Here is a 21,313-nt window from a genome sequence, read left to right on the forward strand (position 1 = left end):
AACTGTCCCAGCTGAAACTGATCTTCCAGTAAATAGACATTCGTAGATTGATACTGCTTACAGCCATTTGGGTAACAGCTCTGATCTCTTTCCTGCAAGTGTGACTACAAGGCTTTTTAAAATGTTACGCTCTGTACACTTGCTCACGTGTAAATGGCCAAGTGCTAGCCTTTTAGCCCATAAGTAGATGTGGGGAAACTGAGGCTATGGGATGCCAGTAAGTGAAAGTATTTAATAGTCTGTGTCTTTGTTGTGTATGTTCTTTCAGATTTTTATAGATGGGCACATATAGCTTGATGGTCACCATTAGAAGGATGATAAAAGCTAATGCTTTGGACCAGCCCTGTGCAACCTGGAGCTCACAGAGCCACCTCCTGGTCCTGCTGCCACCAGGAGGCAGCACCAGCTGTCCGGGCTGCAGAGGTCGGTTCTTTGACCAAGAATTCAGGTTTTCCTCATATTGCAAGAGCTGTGCATCAGTCAATTTTCTGTAAGGCGATAGAGGAATATTTTCAGCTCCAGTCTCCACCAGCTTAGATGGCTAGATTTGCCACTGGAACAATGGGACTCCTTATTTTAGGCATCTTAAAATTGGTAGTATGTCTCTTTACTCCTGTTCATACCTTCCAGCATGAGCATGCTGCAGTAGTGCATTGTGTGGAACTCTCTTTACTCGCAAAAATTCTCTAGCATCCTAGGCAAAGATAGAAAGCGGCTTTCAAGTGGAATGACAGGAAGGCAGAATTGACTAGTCTGTTTCCTAAGACAAGTCCAGCTTTAATTTTTTTCCTCCTTAGCCTGTGTGGGCAGTCAAATGCAACAGCCAATTTGCAGTAGGGAAGACCAGCACTTACAAAAGATGAGTAAATGGACATCTGGAAGCATTTGAATACTGTTTTGTACTTCTGATATGAATCAGTGGAATGCAGGAAGGCTGAGAGATGTTAGATCAGTTGTTAAAAGCTGATGGATAAGAACGCTTTGGATTATGCACTGCTTTGTAGAAATCTGCCCAAGTTAACACTTAATTTTGATCCAAAGTAAGGAAACTTGGAACTGCCAGAAGATAACATTAGGGCAATACTATGTAATACTTATTTTCTGGTACTATTCACTCTGTGTTTATTTCTCAAGTGGCAGTCTAGGAGAGCGATGTTAAGGAGTGGTAGTGTTTTCAGAATACAGTAGGATCCTTCCCTAAATGCAGAGATTGGGGTGGGGGGGAGGGGGCGGGGAGGAGAGTGGGGAACTGGGGTATTAAGCTACTGAAATGCTTCACAAATTTTTTTGAAAAGAGCTGTGAGTTGTGCTGTGTGGTTATACCTTAGAAGTAGAGGGCTTTACTTTCTCAGCTGATCTCTTCAGTTGTCTTTTTCTAAAGGCAGTTCAAGCTCAAGTATGCCTCTGTCCAGTTTAGTCACTGCTGAGCTTCCTTTTTCCCTCCTTTGAGTGTAATCTATTTACTGCTAAACTTTTATCTATTTCAATAATGAAAAATCATCTTCTCTAGTATATGTCTGAAGCTGGCAGTACAGAAGAATTGTTTTTGAGAGGCGTAGTTTGTAGTTTATATTTTAATATAACTAAGTAATAATGCAAATAAGCAATAGAAAAATACGCACAGTTAAGTGCATTTCTGAATAGACTGATCCCTTGTTGTAGTATTCAAGGAGCTCAGGCAAAGGACTGTTCTGCTTAGAGGCTGCACTAATCTTTCTGCTGCTGTGAAATGCAGAGATTTCAGTGTTACAATCATTCCTCCTTAGTGGGGAGGTGAGAGGTGTACAAAGCACTTGTGAGCTATCTCAAAGTAAAAATGTACATCACTTTATGCAACGGTAAATTATTTCTAAGAACTCTATGAAAAATAGCTGAATTCTTATATAATCCTCTTCCTAAGATGCTACTTTTAATTTCATGGCTATAAGTCCCCAGGTCCATGTGAATTCATAGATCATTAGTTTGTGAATTCTGCGCACGTTAAGGCTTGTCTCTGCTGTATTTAACGAGCTTCAGTTTTTGGTGTGGCTTTGCCTCTAAGCACGGAGATGTATAAATGAGAGTTTTGGGATAGTGGTGCAATAACTCTTTCTGTTCTTCGAGGTTTTTTTCCTTGGTTTTAAATGTATGTGAGATTCTCAATGTTAACTTAGACAAGATGGAATCTATCAAAGCTGAAAGGTTTGACTGCTACTCTTATTAAACTCAAAACAGGTAAACACATAATGTATGCATAAGGTAACTTTAGAAAAAAAGTTTCATATTTGAGTGTCAACATCTGTACCTACATATTTGGTCATAAAACCAAGAAAAATGCCTCAAGCCTTGCTTTAGTGAAGTAAAGTCTTCATGGGTTGTTTTTTCCCAAATAGTTTTAAAAATGCATGAAATCATGCTTTTCCTTTCCTCAGGGAAAGTATGCTACCAAGTGTACTTCCTTTAACAATTAGATTTCTGCTATATCTTTTGCAGGTGCATTTTTCACACTACTCCCTTCATGAGAGTTCTAAATTCTTGATAAATGAAGGGTGAATTTGTGTGTCTCTTGTTTCTTTTTAGATATGTTTTTCTACAAAACAGTAAACATCTGTTATATAGACTGATCTTTTTTGTGCTTCCTAAAGGATCGCTCTGATTTTATTCCTCTTTTTTGGTCTTCATTTATTAAGTCTTAAATATCTTAGCTGTTTCCCAATGCTCAGAACCCCTCATGTAATTCAAACCTTTTAGAGCTACTTCTGAAAAAGGATTTTTGTGGCTAAGCAAAGATGAGAATTAGATGCAGTGGGAGGTGAATAATAATAATAATTCAGCCCTTGGTGTGTGTGGGGGGGATGTTTTTATTTTGCTGTTAGCATGCTTTTCCCCACAATTTTTAATGCTGTTGTATTTCATGCTTTTGAGAAGATGCCTTTAAGGACTTTCACATGACAGCAGAGAAGTGAAATTTTTAACTGCTTTCAGTTGGCTTTCTTGTAGCAGCAATATTTGCTTATTCCAAATCACTGTTTTGTGTCTCTGTAACAGTTTTTATTACTGTCTAACTGGTGTCTTGTTTCGTTTCAGAGATCATTCACGTTAATAATAGAAGCATGGGATTGGGATAATGACACAAAAGCTGGTGAGTATTTCTGTAAAACTTGCAGTTTTCACTTACTCTCTGCTGCATGTTCACGGATTGGGAAAGGGAGAAATGGCACGCTGCTGCAGTTGGCCATCCCTCCAAATCAGTCTGAATGCAAGCCTGCTGCCTAAGTAATGGGCATGTACAAATTCAAACACTGAATATTGGGTTAGGAACTGGTAAAAAATATTGTTAGAAAAAAGAATGGATGAGAAAAAGTGAAGTTTGTAATACATGACTCTTAATAACTAGCTTTAAAACTGTTGAAAAATCATGGTAGGCTCTTTTCTTTTTAAAAGGAAAACTGTCTGTGCTGTAGAGTTGCCCTTCAGATTCTTCTGTTTACCCATAACCATGTTGTGCAATACTTTTCATGATCAGGTAAACAAATAAGCATTCTTGTTTTCCATACAGAAACCATGCTTGATGTTTTTGATGAAAGTGTTCTAAATAGTGGTATGATTCCTTCTTCATTTGTTTCTCCTCAAGAAACTGAAAGTTTCAGCTTTCAGTTTCTTCTTTCTAACTGCTGAAAGTTACCTTGCATCTCCAGTCTGGAAATGCTAATGCTCAGTGTTGGAGCAGGGTTGTAAATATGAAGATAAACAAGATTATTGTACAAATTCTTCAAAAGCATATGAAGATGCTGGTTGCCATATTGTAGGACTCCAGCTTGAATGTACTCTTTGGTAATGGTTGTAAACCTGGCTTAAAATAATCAATGTTAAATGAACTTCAGAATTTTATTATGGTTATTGGACTCCTTAATCTTGACTGGGATCAATATAGAGGAAGATAAATGTTTTGACATGGTGAGAGCAAAGGTTTATGTCCCAAATCATCATCAGTTTCTAACTATAGATTCCGTTCTCTGCAGCTTCATTGACCATGCAACAAGCATAAAAAATTAGCCTTAACAGCAATGGAGCTTTGCCATGTTAGAGTTTGAAGGCCCTTTTCCCTGAAGATTCAGATCAGTCCCACTTGCATTTTCCTGACAGGCTTTCCTAAGTTAGCTTTTCCTGACATGCTCTATCTCCAATGATAGACGAAGTAATGATGAGTTTGTAGTTGGTTCCTGAGCCCTCCCTCTGGTAGAATTAAGCTTTTTTTGTCTTGTCAAACAGCTTCTTCAGCCTTTTCTAATAGGTATATTTTCTTTAGATAACTAGTAATTCACGTTGCAGCAACTCTGCAGTTAGTCTGCAGCTTTCTTGAATGATACTTCCCACAGTATTCAAAGTAAGATCTTGTGTGCTGAGCAGAGTGGGCCTGACTCTTGAATAAGTTCAGATATTCCACATAGCAACAGATTGGAGGCATCTTTTTGAATGCTTTGTTGAAAAAGTACTATATGAAATTAATTCCTTCAAACAGTTTTCAGTTTCAGAATATTTTACCTAAGGGCAGCTAGTACAGTGAATATGGGAATATTCATGCCCTGTTTTTTAGATGGCAGATCAACTTGTGAGATTAGCGTAGAAGGGGATCAACATGATCTTCAACATGAACTTCTGTCTTAAAATCTGCAAAATCCTTTGGCAAAACTAGCTTTAAAACACAAGTTTCTTTTTAAATGTGCTTGATAAGGGGACAGTTACTTGAGGCTTTTTATAAGTCTTTCTTATGCTTTTTAGTTTTTTAACATGCTCTGACAGTTCTGTTTACTTGCATTTATGTGTTTGTTTTGTTGGTTTTTTTTTTTTTGTCGAACTTTAGGCAGCTGGATGTACAATGTGTTTTGGAGGACCAGTGGGCCAACTTCTTAGTTTAACGGTTTCCATGATCAATGGGAGTCTATATAAGTGTCAGATTACAGTTTAGTTTTCATGAGAACCTGCTAATGGAAAGTGAACTTTCATTTAATATAGGCTGCCAGAGAGGTGCTGTCAAGTTGTAATGCACCTGCAATGTGGACGGTTTGCCATGTGATGTTAGGAAGGCTTTTTTAGCCTCTAATTTGGCAGTAGATAAACTAAGCTCTTCTCTTGATAAGCAGACTAGAGAAACAGTTAATTGATTCTATGATAGAGAGAGACCTGTTACTCTGCCATGCTACAATCTAGATTTGCATATTACATTCCTAGGAAGAATTTCTTAATGCTGAAGGTTGTTTTGGGTATTTTTTGGGGGGGTTGTTTGGGTTGGTTTTTTGAGTGGTGTTGGCAAGGAATCTTCCAGGAAGTTTTACCTTGTGAATCCCTCAAGATGTAAAGACACTTCCTTGTATTTCTCCAAGGACTACTGAACTGCCAGACAGGGACAGATCAGTAAAAGATCATATGTAAGAGAACAGGAAAAGGAATATGGTAACTCCTTCAGAGAAAAGACAGTTATCTGCTTCCTGGAGGGGTGAGGAGAATATCTGTGGAAATCTGAGCTCCCTATCATATTCTGAACACTGAGCTGATCTCTGGATCAGGTTACATGTGTCTTCTCTTGCTATTGTAAGAAAGATTAATCAAAGTAATTGACAGAGTCTCTTCATAAGCTGATTATTTAGTTCCAAAGTCAGGTTTTGCTTTCCTTTAATGGCAGAAGGGGAGTTTTGCTTTCCTGGCTCATATAAGGCTGAAAGTTAAGTGCAGGTCGTGTTTTCCAGCTTGGACTTCCAAGTGGGTATTTAAAGAAAAAACAACAACAACAAAAACCCACCAAAAAAAAACCCCAAAACCCAACCAAAACCAACATGACAACAGCAACCTACCCAAAAAGCCTTAGACAAAATGACAACCAGCACCCCCCACTCTGAAACCTAGAAAGAGGTGATTCTAGTGAAGAACTCCAAGGTTTTAGAACAGTTTTCATTCTTCCCTCCCTCCATGGCCCAGGATCTTGTGTTCTTCCTTACACTCCTCAAAAGCAAGGCAAGGGTGCTCAGAGCAGATCTGTAAAGTAACTTCTCAAGAACAAGTTTGCCAGGGCAAATGTTTCCTCAGTAGTTACGTCAAACTATAAACTCTGAGGGGCTTTCAGGTGCTGATTCCTGAATTACGTCTACGCTTTTTTCCTCCTCTATGCAACAGGGTTGGCTCAGGGGGAGGCTTGTGGCAGTGTAATGTTACTGCTTGTTTGCTTTGTGAGGGTGGAGGAGGGGGAGAGGAAAGTGCCTTAGATACAAAGTCACTGTAAAGGGCCTGTCATCTGTCCCAGCAGTTCATGCTACTTTCCAGGTAAGGAGTTTGCCAACTCAAACGACTATTTGTGTAGTAGGAGTCTTGGCGACGCCTAACCCAGTGCTGTCATTAGAAGCAACCTGGCATCTGCATGTCTGTAGCATGTGTCTGTTTGACTACATGTGGACTGCAGGGATGCAGTGGTTGCCTTCCTCTTTCATGTTAGTCTCTAGGAGACTCAGCTTGAAAAAGGCAGAACAGACTATGGTTCCTGAGATGGGCACCTCCTGTTACTTTGGGTGTGAAGTTCATATGCCACCATGTGTGTGTTTTCTTGCAAGGAGCCATGAGCATCACTTTTTATAGTGCCCTGTGAGTGGCTTGTTGGCTTGACCTCTGCTAGAAGTTAGGGTGTTGATGAGTGGCGTTCTTATCTGGCTGTAGTTATGGTTCCTGATTGCACCATCAATGTTAAATACTCTTCGGATAGGGCTTTTTCCAAAAATCAGATGCTTTGGGAACACTGATTCAAGAACCACCTTTTAGCCATCATTTCCTTTTATGTAAATACCTGCACCACTATCTGCTTTTATAGAAACGATTGTAGAAAACTTCGTAGTAATCAAGGAAAAGAAGCCCTGTTGCTTGAGGGGAGGAGGGGTGTAGATTTGAGTAGTGTATGCTGCTTTTTTGACAAATAACCACAGAAATTCAGTTATGCTGCTTATTGCCATTATTGAAGGCGAAAAGTAATGTTGTGTGAACTCCTAAGGTGCAGGAAGCAAACTTGTCATATCAAAACAGGTAAATGTGAAAGATTGAATACCTTCAGAAAAACTTTGTCGTTGTGGGGGAGGAACACGTTCTTTTGATTACAGATCTCTTTGGAAGATGCCCCTTCTGTTTGCATTTAGTTTTAAATTTGAAGTAGAGCAGAATTTTCATGCTTTCATACTGAAGAATTTAGTATTAGAAACTCAGTGGATTGGAGCTGATGTCCTTTTGTGGCTCAGGGTAAATTATTTGCCTTGCTTATTTAGGCTGTTAAGCCCTACTTTTACTGATATAAGCTAGAGAAAAACCTCTTAAGACTCAATACGTTCTTTTTTCAGAGGAATTTGTGAAGATTAAGTTTGATTGTTGGGTTATTTCTCCTGTTCTCAACCCCAAGTATCAAGAAGACTGTTCTGCACAGTTTTATTTGCAGTAGCTGTTAAAGTTGTTTAATTGGGTCTGATGAATCAACTTTAGCCTGAAGGTGCTTGATGAGATTTTTTTTTTTTTTTAATATTTATATATATATATGCTGCCCCTTTAATCTTGAGACCTGTTCTTCAGTCCATTTGATGCACTTTCAGGAAGCACTTTTATAGTGGTGGCTGTTGCAGCTGGTTTTAATGAGTCTGTGCTGCTTATAGCTGGAAAATAGCTCTATAATGCATGGTCAAATTCCTTGGCCATCCAATGATTCAGCTTTTTTCCTTTATAGTTTTTCAGATCAATAGTCGTTAGAGAGGAATAAAATTATGAAAGGATACTGAATCTAATTATGAAGCTTTTAATGGTGACTGATGATATGATATCCTGTTCAGTCAAAAATAAAATGCAGGCAACCTTTTCTAGCCAAGAGGTTTCTTGGACGGTAGCAGAGTGAACAAGTGGTGTTGGATGGCAGAGGAGTTTGCATTTAGGAATTAGAGTTAAAGAAGAGGGATAGACTTCAATGTATCTTGTCTAGCCGTAAAATGTTTTATGCAGACTAGTCCAGGCAAGCATGAATTGTAACCTGCACATGGCAATACTAATATTAAAGCAGCCAGAGAGATACTTTGAGTTCTTAATAGTTTAAGAACCTTTCAATTCTTAATTAAAGTAGCTTTAAAAGGTTCGTTATTCTATAATTTTATGATATTTATAATATATATGTTATATACTTTTTATGGTAGAAGCAAGCTTGAAAAAAGATGTTAAGATAACAAAATACATTGCAGAACCTACTACTTCCATAGCTTGCCTTTTTCATTAATGTTGGAGTAACTGAAAATTGTCACTGGAGTCCTTTTACATGCTGAGGGGGAAGCACAGCTTTGGTAACAGATACACAGGATACCCCTGTGCTTTCATTAACTTTCCAGGTGAGAATCAGGCACTCCTTTGGTTTCATTTTTTAAACAGGTTAATGAGCTATGGAAAGTAAGTAGGTGAAATGCATTTGCTGAAAACGATAATTTAGTATTGCTTGCGACCAATGTGGTGTGTTTATATCATTAATAATCTGCAGTTTAGACTTGATCTCACTATCATTACAACCTCTTGCTGTGTGCAAATTTCGATTCTTTATTTCTTTTAACATGCATTTTAAAGAATCCTCATTATTTAAAGAAAATGGACATTGGTGCTGTGAGCTGTCATTATTATATCTATTTCATAAATGGTTATGAAATTCATGTGTACAAGTGGAGCTTCTGTACCTTTTTCTTGTCCTTAAACAGTGTTTGGAGTTACATCTGTGGCTTGCAGAGTCACCTAGAAAAACTCTTGCAGTAGGATGCTACCAGCTTTGAATAGCAAAAACATTTGAAGTTACTCACCGTCTACCCTTACACTTACTGTGCTTTGCTTATTCTTGACATTTACTGAAGCAGTTGTGTAATTTAATTGCACTAACTATAATCACATCTCATGTCCTAGTACTGAAGGTTCTATATCAAGAATAAAATGGATGAAAATACAAAAGATTTGTAAAAATGAAAATATTTTGTTTTGGCAGTTCCATAATCTTGTATCCTAGGATCCTCTTGTCCCATGTTGATACTTTGTGCACATCTGGTTGAAGGTGATGAAACGTCGCAGTAGTAGCACTGCTGCGCTTTGTGAGTGCAAGGCAGGATGATTATTGAGTGTATTGCAGCAGGGATCACAATTATCTGTAGTTCCACTGGGGATGAGGATAAGCAGGATACAGAGTTGAGAATGGCCCCTTGACAATCCTGGGTTCACTTGTATTTCTTCTCAAAACATCAAGTACTAGCTATACCAAGTGTTCTGTGAAATACTTGTTAAAGATATTTTGCCTTTACTGTAGAGAGAATGATAAAACAGGAACAAGCCAGTGTTTATGTACATAATGCCAGTCTGCCAGAGCATTTACTATTGTGTAGTAATTTTGTAGAAAACTGAATACACTGTGTTTTCTTTATTTTTAGAATTAAACTTACACCAGATAATTTCAGTATCTCAGCTAGTAGATTATGTGGATTTTGCAATTTTATAAGAACAAAAAGGAGGCAAAAAGAGCCTCAGATCAAGATAAAGCTGCTAGTTGTCAGCGTGTGGGTGTGGGTATGTTTGGCTGCCTTGAAAAATAAGCTATTTCCTATGGATTATGTTCCAGGGTTTTTTAATATTTCCTTTGGGACACTTTTTAAAATTGGCCTTCCTGTAATGAACTTTGCGAGGCAGAGGAAAATTCAGTTATACAGTAGATCTTTATCATGTTAACATTTTCTTTACTAGGTTTTCTCTTAACCAGTTGAGTGCTTTTATTTTGAATTTATATGCTCTTGTGTACTGTCAAACTTACCACCTGTTGAATTTACCTTTTTTTAAAAAGGTGAAGACTTGTTAATAGAGCGAGTGGCACATGCTGGCATGATCAACCCAGAAGATCGATGGAAGACACTACAATTTAATGGTCCAGTTGCCCATTTTGAAGTACAAATAAGAGTGAAGTGTGATGAAAATTACTACAGTGCTTTGTGCAATAAATTTTGTGGCCCTCGAGATGATTTTGTTGGTCACTACACGTGTGATCAAAATGGAAACAAAGCCTGCATGGAAGGTTGGATGGGAGAAGAATGTAAACAAGGTAGTATTGTTTGCTTCATTTTAGATTAGCTTTAATGTATATGTGATAGCTATAAACTGCAGTAGATATTTCCATAGTGTCAGTGCTGTAACATACAGACTTTGTTCTTTGAATATGAATCTTTTAAAAAACATCCTCTGTGAAGAGTGGAGCCCAGCACAGGATACATTATTGCTTGCAGTGTGTGCTATGGGGGCTACACAAAAAACTTAGAGTTTGAAATAGTGAAGTGTATTTTTACTAATTGGCTTTATTCAATGGTGATGTAACTTTGAAGCAAAAAGATATATTACATATGTTAATGTAAGGTTTTATTAGAATACTGATGATATCAGTAATAACATAGATTTTAATCCTCTAAAAATGCCCTCGTAACACTATTTTTGCAACTGAAAAATTTCAAGTATAACGTATGCAAAGCTGAAAGCTTTTTGATAGCTCTTAATCTGAACAGAAATTCAAGTGTCGTCATCCTTTTTAATGTACCACTCTCTTTGCCTGTTGCCTTCAGTCACAGTGAGTAATTAGTACTAAAATTACTTGACATACTCTCTCTGTTGAGGGCTTCTTGGTTTTGTTTTCTCTTTCTTTTCAGTAAAAAGCCTGTTAATGACGAGACCATTTCTTGGTGCTTACTCAAGGTCATGCATCTTCTGAAGCTTGAGATTTCCAGAATAATACCAGTCTAATACTAGATTTAAAAAATAACTGTGTTTGCTAAATGTTTTGGTGCTGACAATTTTCCAGCAAACCTATTCAGAAGCAACTTTTTCAGGGAGTTACCAGAAGTAATTTTTTTCATAAACAGTTGTAACGGGCTTGTGTTTTGTGATGTAATTAGCTGGAAGCAACAACTACTGGAACATGGCAAAAGACACTGTGCTTTGCACAAACAAAAAATAGGCCATATGACAGAAGCCCTGCCTGAACAGCTCCAGATTGCTGCTGTACTGATGGACACCTAGCTGCTCAGACTGATGCCTACATCTTTTTCTGTTTACAGCTGTATGTAAACAAGGATGTAATTTGCTCCATGGGGGTTGCAGTACTCCTGGGGAATGCAAGTAAGTCTGCATGCTTGAGTATCTTTTTTTTTTGAGTACTGATCTTTCTAGCATTTTCCATGTATATTCGTACTTCTAAAAAGTCTACTTTAAAATGGAAAAAATTCTACTGAGAAGCATGGATAGAAGTAGATCTGAAATAGAGTTCACATGTGTAAGAACTGCATATACTTTATAGCATTTGCAGTCCTATTCCGATTTTTGCACATGTAGGACTGAATAGATTTGCTTCATGTGATCCAGAACTATGCTTTTGTCAAATGAGAATAATCTTTTTTTCCCCCGTATTTTGTTTTCTTTTAAAAATCTCTAGGTGTATTGATCTCTCTACTATTTGTCCCATCATATTAAAAGAGGAACTTGCTCTTTGGTACTGTTACAATGAGGAAATGTGCACAGTCCTAAAAAACTCAAAAAAATTAAAGTATATGTATATTTGATCACCAAAATATAGTAAATTTAGCCTTTTCAAGGTAAAAGGTGGTTTTGGTGGAAATGGAGATACAGTAGCAGCCCCAACTTAAACTTTCCTACCCCATGTGAATGGTTTTTGGCCCCTAAATACGAGACAAGAGTTGGAAATGTTCCTTTACGACTTTGTGATAGCAGGAGTTGTTGATCATTTCCTTGTAAAAGTTCAAGCATTCAATGTAGTAGGTCAAGGGGAAACGGGTGTTATTTTTACACTGACTGTTGAAGAAATGGGACAGGTCTACTTGCAAGTTCTTAAGTTCTTGAGGGTTTTTTTTGTGGTCAGAGTTGTATGCATCATTGTAAGGCTGGATTTGTGCAGTGGTTCCTTTGTAAGCTGTATTGAATCTGCTTGAAATGTGAAACTGAAAAGGCTTCCAGAACCCAAGAGCTGAGCAATACCATTTGTGGCAAGCTGTGATAGCTGAAGGCAGTTCTGCCTAATTCTCCTACTAGTAACTACTACAGTCATTGCGGAAGTGGCAGAAATAGGATGCATGTTGCTTAGCTGTGCTGAGCCTAAAGCTAAGCAGGGGTTAAAGTGCCAGTTTGTGAGCTGTGGCAGCAGACATGCAAGCAAGTCCTATCCTGCTGGTGAGCCTGAAGTTTTTGATGGTGGTGTATGGCAGATAAACTAAGTCTTAAACCATTGCACCACAAGAGAGGTTTCCTACTGCCCTACAGTTCCATTAGATGCTGCTGACTTTTAGAAGATTTGGTGTGTTGTAGCTCTCAAATCTGGCTGTAAATTCCAGTACATGAAGTGCAGCATTTCAAGCATGTGCAGTTTCACTTCTGAAAAACTATAAAACCTTCCTGAAAAGATTTTTTTTTTTTCCCCATGTAGATGTTTAAGCCATGGCTTCCTTTTTCTAAGAATATTTCTATTTAATGTTACTTGTGATTTTTTTTTTTTTCTTATCATTAAATGTTGCTTCAGATTTCAACTATGTTCTCCTGTTGGCAGTTTCTTCAGAGATTCTGGTTGAGAGCTGTGCCAGTACCACTTCTACCTAGAAAGTACTCCTTTTCTTGAGCCTTCCAAGAACACGTTTTTCTTATTGACAACCTACTCTAAATGATTTTGATTCATGTAAGGGTTTCTGGATATCTGTAGGTATCAAATGAGTATCCTAGGAGCCTGTGATTGTGTTTTGAATGCCTTTGAATAAAGGTGTAGAAGCAAAAGATTTAAACAAATTCAACACAGTGGGTGTGGGAGAGAGGGAGTAGTGTAGTTTCTTTCTTAGCTTTCATTTCTCTGTCATACCAGCTGTATCTGAGAAGACAGAAGTTGGAGAGGAGGAAAGTTTCAAGAAGTAAATACAAAACCCTTCAAGATGGGTATCTGAATGGCGATAGTGCCTTCTTTTAAGGTGTCTATCAATGAGTAGTCTCATATGAGCAAAGCCTTTCCTTACAGCATCTCGCTGACGTGGAGGAGCATCTTAATATTCTAACCTGCCCAGCTAGGCAAAGCTCGCAAAAATAACAGAGTCTATTGAAGGACTCTGACCAGAAATATCACTGGTTGGATGGATGATCTCATCTGCAAAAAAGTGCTGGAGGGGCAGGAGTAAGGGACTTAATGTTTCAGATGGATTCTATACCTATATTCTGTCTGCCTTGTTCCTTAATGCCTGTCTGCTGAAGTAATAGATCTGTGATCAACAAGCTGAAGTAAATCAATGGTCCTTATGTGTGGCCACTCTGTGGTATTGCAGGAGTTTCTTTCCTTCCTTTTTAAAAGAGATTTGGTGGCTTGATCTTGATCACACATATATCTTTAGTTCATATTCTGCAGTAGTTATTAGGCTGTGTTAGAAATGTTGCTTTTAACCTAACTGGATAATACTTTCTGTAGAAAAAAGATGCTGAACTAAAAATAAGTAAGGCTTACAGACATGACCTTTATCTTCAGCAGTACAAAGGAAGCTGTTATTTAAAAGAAACTACTATGTTTGGTGCTATTGAATTATAATCTAGATTCCTTCATCCTGGTTTTTGGAGAGATGCCCCTGTCATTTAACAGGTGAAAACAATGTCCTTTTTTAATTCAGAAAGAAAATGAAAATGTGAGAAAAACATGGGTGTGAGATGTATGGAAATCTACTGGTGCCAATAGCTACTTGGTTGCCAAAATCTGCAGTGACATTTATAAACAGAAAAATTGGAATATGGTTTCCATCTTTAACTTGTATGAATGTGCAGGTAACTTAAGCAGTAGCTCCGACGCTTCAGCCTAACTCTCATAGAAAGGATCTACCTTCTGTGCTTTGATGTTCCAGTGTAATTTAGAGCTGTTCTTGGATTTAAATGTTATACTAAAAACAGATCTCAGAAGTAGCTGAATAGCTGCAGACTTAATAAAGTATATGCCATTAGCTGTTACTGTACATCATCTGTTGGACAAGTTCATGTACGCGTTACTTTGAAGAAGGTGGTGTGAAATTTGCCATTTCTTGGTTTTTTTTGTTGAGCTTTCATCAAAGAAATGGAAAATAAGTAGAGGAATGACCTGATGCAGGAAAGGATTTTGTGGTATGACTGAGTCTAGGTGATACACGTTTGTCATTACGGAGACAGTTCAGCAAAAATAAAAATTTACTGAATAATGAGCAAAATTACATCCTTGGGGAAGGCAAAGGCAACTTAGCTGAATCTTTTAGAGGTGGGAAATTGCAGTCTTAAAATATTTAAAAAACCACAAAGAACAAACAAAGAAAGCCTCTACAAACCCAGCCTTTCAAAGTGTTTGGGCATTCTAATTGGAATTTGTTTTTTTTTAGCCTTCGGTGACAGATCAGATTGTCTTTTTGATTGACAATCCTTCCTACTACTTTGGGCTGGTGAAGTCAAAGAAGCAACATTGCCAAGCCATGATGATTTGGAGGTTTTTTTGGTGTCATTTGAAGTACTTTGTTAAATTTCGTTAAACTGTCTAGAAAAGAATGACAGTTGATCTAATGGCTTATAACTGGCTCAGACTCCATCACCTTATGAAATGATCCAAGTTGAATATAGAGAAACCACAAGTGACTGTCTCCTTGCTTGATTAAAATTGCTGACTTGAGTATGTTTGGTACCACTCATAAACTGTCAGTAGGTTTAACAGCTTAATCTTTCTCTTCCTTGTGATGCAGGGTGGTATGGTTTTGGCAGAAGTCCAGATATACTTCATATCTAGCCTACATTGTCATATTCCTGCCAGGCTGATGACATTTTCAGAAGTCTTTCTGCTTTTCCTTTTGCCTTTGAATGCTAAATTTCTCTTCCAAAGCAAGGGGTCAAATCTCTAAGACTGTTCAGCTGGTGTTCAGCTTGTGGAGTAATGGTAGGATCTAAGTTCTGTCCTGGGAAATGCAAGTCTTACATACAACTGTGATACAAAAGTTTTTTAGAATGTTTAGACTAACTGAAATGGATTACAAATAGGATCATTAATAGTATTATAACATGAATTTGTGCAGAGTAAGCAAAGCAAGCATGTAGTTTTTAAAGCTTTAAAAAGTAAATTGTTTGTGTGCTTTGTCTTAATCTAGAAGTACTTTTGAACTATGTGACAAAATTTTAAGTTTACAATGTTGGCAATTGCTTATTTGTTTTTATTTAATCATGTATTTTATATTTATCCCGTTGAAGCAGATTTCTCAGTCTTTTCCAGTGCCATGCCTTTTGTAGTCCTTGTATTCCACTTCAGCCCTGCTTTGTAAGGCAGATTTTTTTTGTGTGTTCAGCAGTCCTTGAAGATGCTATAAACATCTCCTAAGTGTTTTTACTCCCTTAATCTGTCATATGCCAGAACTATATTCAGTACTTTCTTTACAATGACGCAGGAACAAAAGTTGCAGTTGCAAAATGAGCTGCAACTACCGGGAGTGTCGGGGATTTAATAGCATTCTACAGATCCTTTATTAAATGTTAAAGGCTTGCATAATCTTCTATCCTTATCAGTAGGAGGCCTACCTATATCGTTGAGATCTTACTTGTGTTTTCATGACAGTTAGATGGTTAAAGTGGTTAACATCAGCACTGGGAAGCTCTGCCTTAATTTAAAAAAAAAAAAAAAAAAAAAAAAGGCAGCTGGATTCTCTTAAACTCATTCTTGGGTGTAAGGAGACCTGGCAAGGCATTTCAAAACAGGTTGTTATTGACAGACTGTAGAGGACTTACAAAAAATAGTAGAGGACTGAGAAAAGAAGGAAACAATGCCTGCTTCTGAAAGTCGCAAGTGGGGAACTTCCACACTGGCTAGATCAGATAATTAGCCAGATTTAAACAATATGGTTTCCTTCCACAATTGCTCCAGAATGGAATTATTAGGAAACTCATAAGCTGCTCTGAACAGTAAACTAGAAAAAGTCTTGTCTGAGCAGTGTGCTAGCTGCTGTGGTATCTGACCATTTCAGTTCTTGTAATCTTGGACAAGCTATGGTGCCTAAAGAATGTAGGGCTGTTGTTTGACGCTGTAGGAAGGCACTTGATACTAGAACCTGGACATCTGTCTCCTCATTGATGCAAGATGTCGTATCACAGCTTCAAGTTTCAACAAATTTGTAAAATTACTACATGTAAGTTCTCTTGCCTGTTAGCATAGCCACTATGCTCTTCTTACTGGTTTTTATGTCCTAGTGGTAAGTCTTCTGGGTTTGATGACAAGTGTTTCACAAGAAGACCTATGAAGTTAGACAAAAAAGAATCCCATGTTCTGTTTCTTTATTGGTCAAGGAATTGAGGCATATACTCCACTCACTTCCTTAGATGGGTGGTGAGTAGGAGGGCAAGGAATGTATCCTAAATGTGAATACTGCTTCCAGGAGAATGTGAACAGGTGTACAGAAGGTAAAGAATGTACTGAGTTAACTTGTGTCTGCTATTGTAGACAAATTAGAGCAGTAGATCAAAGCAATGTTGAGAACCCTATATCCCTACTTAAAACACTTCAAGTTCGTTGGGGTTGGTTTTGTTGTTTTGTTTTGTTTTTTAAATTTCAGACTAGTTCTAATCTGTCCTTGTGGACTGAATGTTTATAGCTGGAACACATTAGGCCTGCTCCAGGCGTATCTTGTCTTGCATTGCCTTAGTTTGACCTAAAAGGAATCCAATTCCTTTGTTCCAAAACAGCTCTGTGATGTGAACCATCACACCATCAACTGCCTGATGGTTCCCGTTCACTTAAAAAGCAAGTTAACTGAACAATATTTCCTCATATGTTCTGGTTAAACAGTTCTGAACCATCCTATCTATCAGCTCCTTCAGAAAGCTCTATGTAAAAGTACTGAAGTGAGAATGTTAGCTTTCAGTAACTTCCTATTAGAGGACAAAAAAGTTTATAGGGTCAGTTTTGTGTCTTTTGGTCTTATAAGAATGCAGGGGGTGAGAGGAAATTATAGCAAGCTCTCAGATAATTAAATTGAGTTTATTAGCAAACATCTTTTCCTTCCCTATCCACAAAACTATAATACCTTTTTCAAAGATGGGAAAGTGGAGAAAGTGTTTCTGTGGCAAATCTGAGTGAGCGAGGATGGTACTTGCTAGAACAGCTAGACCATATTGCTGCCTGCTATGCAACAATTAATCTCTTAAAAGATTAAACAGACTTTCTTATAGTTATTTTAAGTAAATAACTAATATAAAGCTATTGTTCTGGCCTATGCAACACCATCCTGTTCACGTCATTAGAAAATTTAGTGGTTTTCCATTTAAGAGGGTTATTTCTCCCCCACCCCTGAATGATGCATTTTGCTTCTGCTCTTAATGTCACTGTTTTGCTTCATTTTCCTGTGTTGAGTGTTTTGGCCACAGCGTCTACTTGAAATATGAGTGAGAGAAGCTCCCTTCAGAAAACCTGCTTAAAAAGTGATGTGTAAATATGTCACAATGATCTTCACTTTGACCTTTATAGGATGTGCAATATACCGGAAAGATGTAACCTGTGATAATTAAAGGCTTACACCACCTTGCTTTCACCCTCACTAGGATTTTTTTAATGTATGTTTATACCCTGTATTCTGACATAGACTTGAGAAGAACTAGTTTAGTTTTGATTTCCTTCACATTGGTGGTTTAGATGTGTTTATGCATTAAGTGCTGACAACGCTCTGTAGCTAGGGGTAGAACAGGATTTATTTAGGTATCCTCTTGTTCCTCATGTATTAGGAGCCTTTTTGTAGGATTAAACAGAGTAGATGAGTGTTTGGACGAGACTGACAGTATGAACTTACTGCACAGAAAGTTTAGGACTCTCAAATAACCAGAAGTGACTGAATCGGGTGAATAATGTATGTGTGAATATAGTATGAAACAGCTGAATTAGTAAAATTGCCTGTTGAGAGCAAGAGCACTGCAATTTCTTGCTGTGTAATAGGCATCTTCCTATTTTTTTAAACTTACCAGATTCGCTTTTTCTATAGCCCTAGGAAAAACAAAAATTGAAAATCATCTGTTTCTTTCTCCTTTCCCCATTTCCCCCTGCTCCTACCTCTTTGTACATATATATCTTTGAATTGTTTGTAGAGAGAGGTGCTTAGGATTCTTTGATAATGAATTTACTACTTTAAACACAGCAGGTTTTAATGCAGAAAGTCTTTCTTTCTTACGCTGGAATTTAGCTGTCTGAAGCCCCACTGTCTTACTGTATCCAAGTATACACTATGAGTTGAATTATTGTGGCTTTATCTATTTTTCAATGACAACAGTATTTTTCCTGCACAGTTGCAGTTTCTCTAATCTCAGGACTGAAATGTTATCTAGAAGCTTTGCTAATGTTAACTCCTGCCCCCTCCCCTTCCTTAAGCTTTGCATTTAAATTGTCATTTTCTGTTGCCATCAGAATATCACTTAAGGAAAAATAGAAGTTGTGGAAAGTGTCTGTAGAGTTATCGGGATTTTTTCTGCAAGTTTTTAGTTTCATGATCACTAGCAATTGTTCTTCTATTCCTGTTGCATTCTCTCTATAACAATCCTGACCTGAAGGGACACTTTGGTCTGGGAGCAGATGCCTGTACTTTAGCCTTCCATCAGGAAGTTACTAAACTGTAACAGTCTATTTCTGGTAACTTAGCAAGGGCTAAGATTAAGCCGTCTCTGATTTTGTTTTACGTGCATTTGGTTGTAAAGACAAGTTAGAGCCGATAAAGTCAGCAGAGGGGAAGGACAAAGGAAGTAGAATCTTGATTCCAATAAGAATTTTCTTTGTCTATTAAACAATGGGAATCCTTATGAATTCTCTAAATTTGGCTTTCTTACTTAGATGTAAAAAATCTAGGATTGCAGAAATGTCCAACAAATTATTCTCACCTGGGGAAAACAGGGAACAAGTAGCTTCAACCCACCATAAACTGCACCAGCAGTTTCATTTTGGCTTTTACATAAGTGGTTGTTACTTGAAAAAAATTTTGCTTTGTTTAATTTCATTTATTTTTTTAGGTGTTGATTTTGTACCTGTACCTTTTGGGCTTCTGTTCATGGATCATTAACCTTTTTTCATCCATGTGTTTTGGCTTATTTGTTTCATAAATGGCCATGTACCCAGTTCTGAATTGATTTCACTTTATTGATCACATCTTGCTCTAGGAGTGAGTTGAGATCAATGTAAACATTATCTTTTTAGGAGGAAGTGGGATTAAAGCTGCTCTAGCACCTGCTAATGTAGGATGCGACCAGACTTCCTGTTCAAGAGGAAATCCTAATTTATTCTTCCTTGTAAACTGAAGGCTGATCAGCTTACCACATAGTAACCTTTTGACTTGTAAACACTGTGTTCCTTTGGACTGCTTTTAGCCTCTCAAAATTATTTCCCTCAGGCTTGGTGGTAACTTTAACAGTAAACTTTGAATGTGTTGAGTATCATGAAAAAGCAGTAACACTCTTCTGCTGAACAAATTTCAGTGCAGTCAAGCATACCTACTAACTCAAGTAGGTGCTCAAGATGCCTTCAAGTTCCAAGAAGGTGACCATGTTTTTCTTTGCACTCTTACTAACCAGTGCAGTGTTAAACAAAGAAACTTGTTATCCATTGGTTATGGAAAACAAATTGTGATATTGTGATTATTTGCTTTGTGATGTAGACTTTCAGCCCTTGAGAGTGCTTGTTCTATGTGGGTGGGGAGTTGGCTCTGGCTAGGATAGTCATGGTGAATCACTGGCAGTAGTGCCAGGTTTGGCATGGATGGAGATTTGGGTTGGTGCCAGTAAAGAGAGTTACAGTGGTTTTTTGTTTGGGTTTGTTTTTTTTTTATATATATATATATATAGTTTATTATCAGCCACTGAAAAGATTTTTCTGTCCTTGAGGAGGAAGGAAGAGATCAAATTTAGCAGGAGCAGTATTTGTTTCCTCTTACTGCTAATGCAGCAGAAGAAAGCTGGTTCTGAAATACGTATGTCCTCCAGGCTTCTGCCAGCCTTGCTCAGATGAGTGATCGGAGGCCTCTAGACTAGAGACAAAGCTGAGGCTCTCCTTAGGGATCCTGCACCTGTGAGGGTTTTGAATAAGGAGCAGATACTGGGACTAAGAACTCAAAGTAGTTTTCTAGAACTTTACAGAAAAAAAATCATCTTGCATGATCCAGATCTAGATACCTTCTCCCTGTGGAAATAGTAGAAATTTAAATAATACGCTGCAAGCATAACCCGTTCTATTCCTCTGGGGATTGATACAGCTTACTGAAATGGTGAAATTGGATTGATTCACAAGGAACCAAGACTCCGCTTTTATTCTTTTCCTTGTCTTCTCTCACCAGACCTTGAAGACTTAAGTTTCTGTTTTATGATATTCAGAGCATGTTGATAATAGAATGATGTTAAATCTTAAAAAGTACAGTTTCTTTTCTAATGCTTTTTTACTCTAGACATCAGGGCTTCACTGGCGTGTATATGCTAAATTCCCATTCGGTTTGTTTTTATGCATCACCTTTGTTGCTAGTATTGCTCTTAAATTATTTCTAAGAAATAATCTTAAAATAACAGGCAGAGCAGTCTTCTAGTCCAAAAGAGCAAGCTTACTATTTCTTTTTAAAATGTGTATGAACTATGAGTTGTTGGGGGTTTTTTTTTAAGTCTAGACTTTAGCAGTTGTATGTAACAAACTTGTTTTTGTTAATAGAATTCTGTTACAGATAACATAAAGATACTGGTCTATGAAGAAGTCTTGTGACAAAATTTCAACTTGTTTAAAACAAAAATTATTAATTGTTTTTGCTTCTGTCCTCCTTTTGTCAAAGAGCACTTTTTTCATAATGTCACTAGAGAACAATGAGGATATAATAGGATAAATGTGTAAAAATGGTCTTCTTGAGAAACCAAGTCCCTGGAAAACCGTTAAGACAGATGCCTCTCTGGCTGCCTGGGTCTTTCAAGACTTGTAGCACTCTAGAGCAAACTAGGTAATACCTTGAAGTGTATCTTCCTAGAGAGAAAAAAAAGCTATGGTGCTTGATGCAGTAAGCCAGCAGTCTCCTTTTCTAAAGTGCTTTCAACTTTTTTTTTTTTCTTTTATACCAATCACAGTTTTTATCCTAGTGTTAGATGTTTACATGAAGATGAGACTTCTTTTAAAAAAAAATCTAATTTATGTACAGTTCTCATAACACATAATGTTTGGTGGTGTCTATTGCCATGGTGTGTAGTACAGTTGAGCAAGATGCGTTCCAGTAAGGATGTTCAGCAG

At 37.5% G+C, this 21,313-nt stretch overlaps 1 protein-coding gene across 1 annotated transcript in view; it reads left to right on the top strand.

Annotated features, from left to right (window-relative positions):
- Positions 1-3,027: 3,027 nt before the first annotated feature.
- JAG2 (jagged 2) overlaps positions 3,028-21,313 on the top strand; it is a gene marked incomplete at its 5' end in the record, with an annotated part of 42,426 nt that continues 24,140 nt past the window's right edge. Inside the window, 3 exons of the mRNA XM_009864450.1 lie at positions 3,028-3,121; positions 9,854-10,108; positions 11,112-11,172. Coding sequence (XP_009862752.1) covers positions 3,028-3,121; positions 9,854-10,108; positions 11,112-11,172 — 410 coding nt within the window. The remainder of the gene's footprint in view (positions 3,122-9,853; positions 10,109-11,111; positions 11,173-21,313) is intronic.

This window comes from Apaloderma vittatum, unplaced genomic scaffold (assembly GCF_000703405.1).
Source record: "Apaloderma vittatum isolate BGI_N311 unplaced genomic scaffold, ASM70340v1 scaffold5002, whole genome shotgun sequence".
NCBI classification, from domain to species: Eukaryota; Metazoa; Chordata; class Aves; order Trogoniformes; family Trogonidae; genus Apaloderma; species Apaloderma vittatum.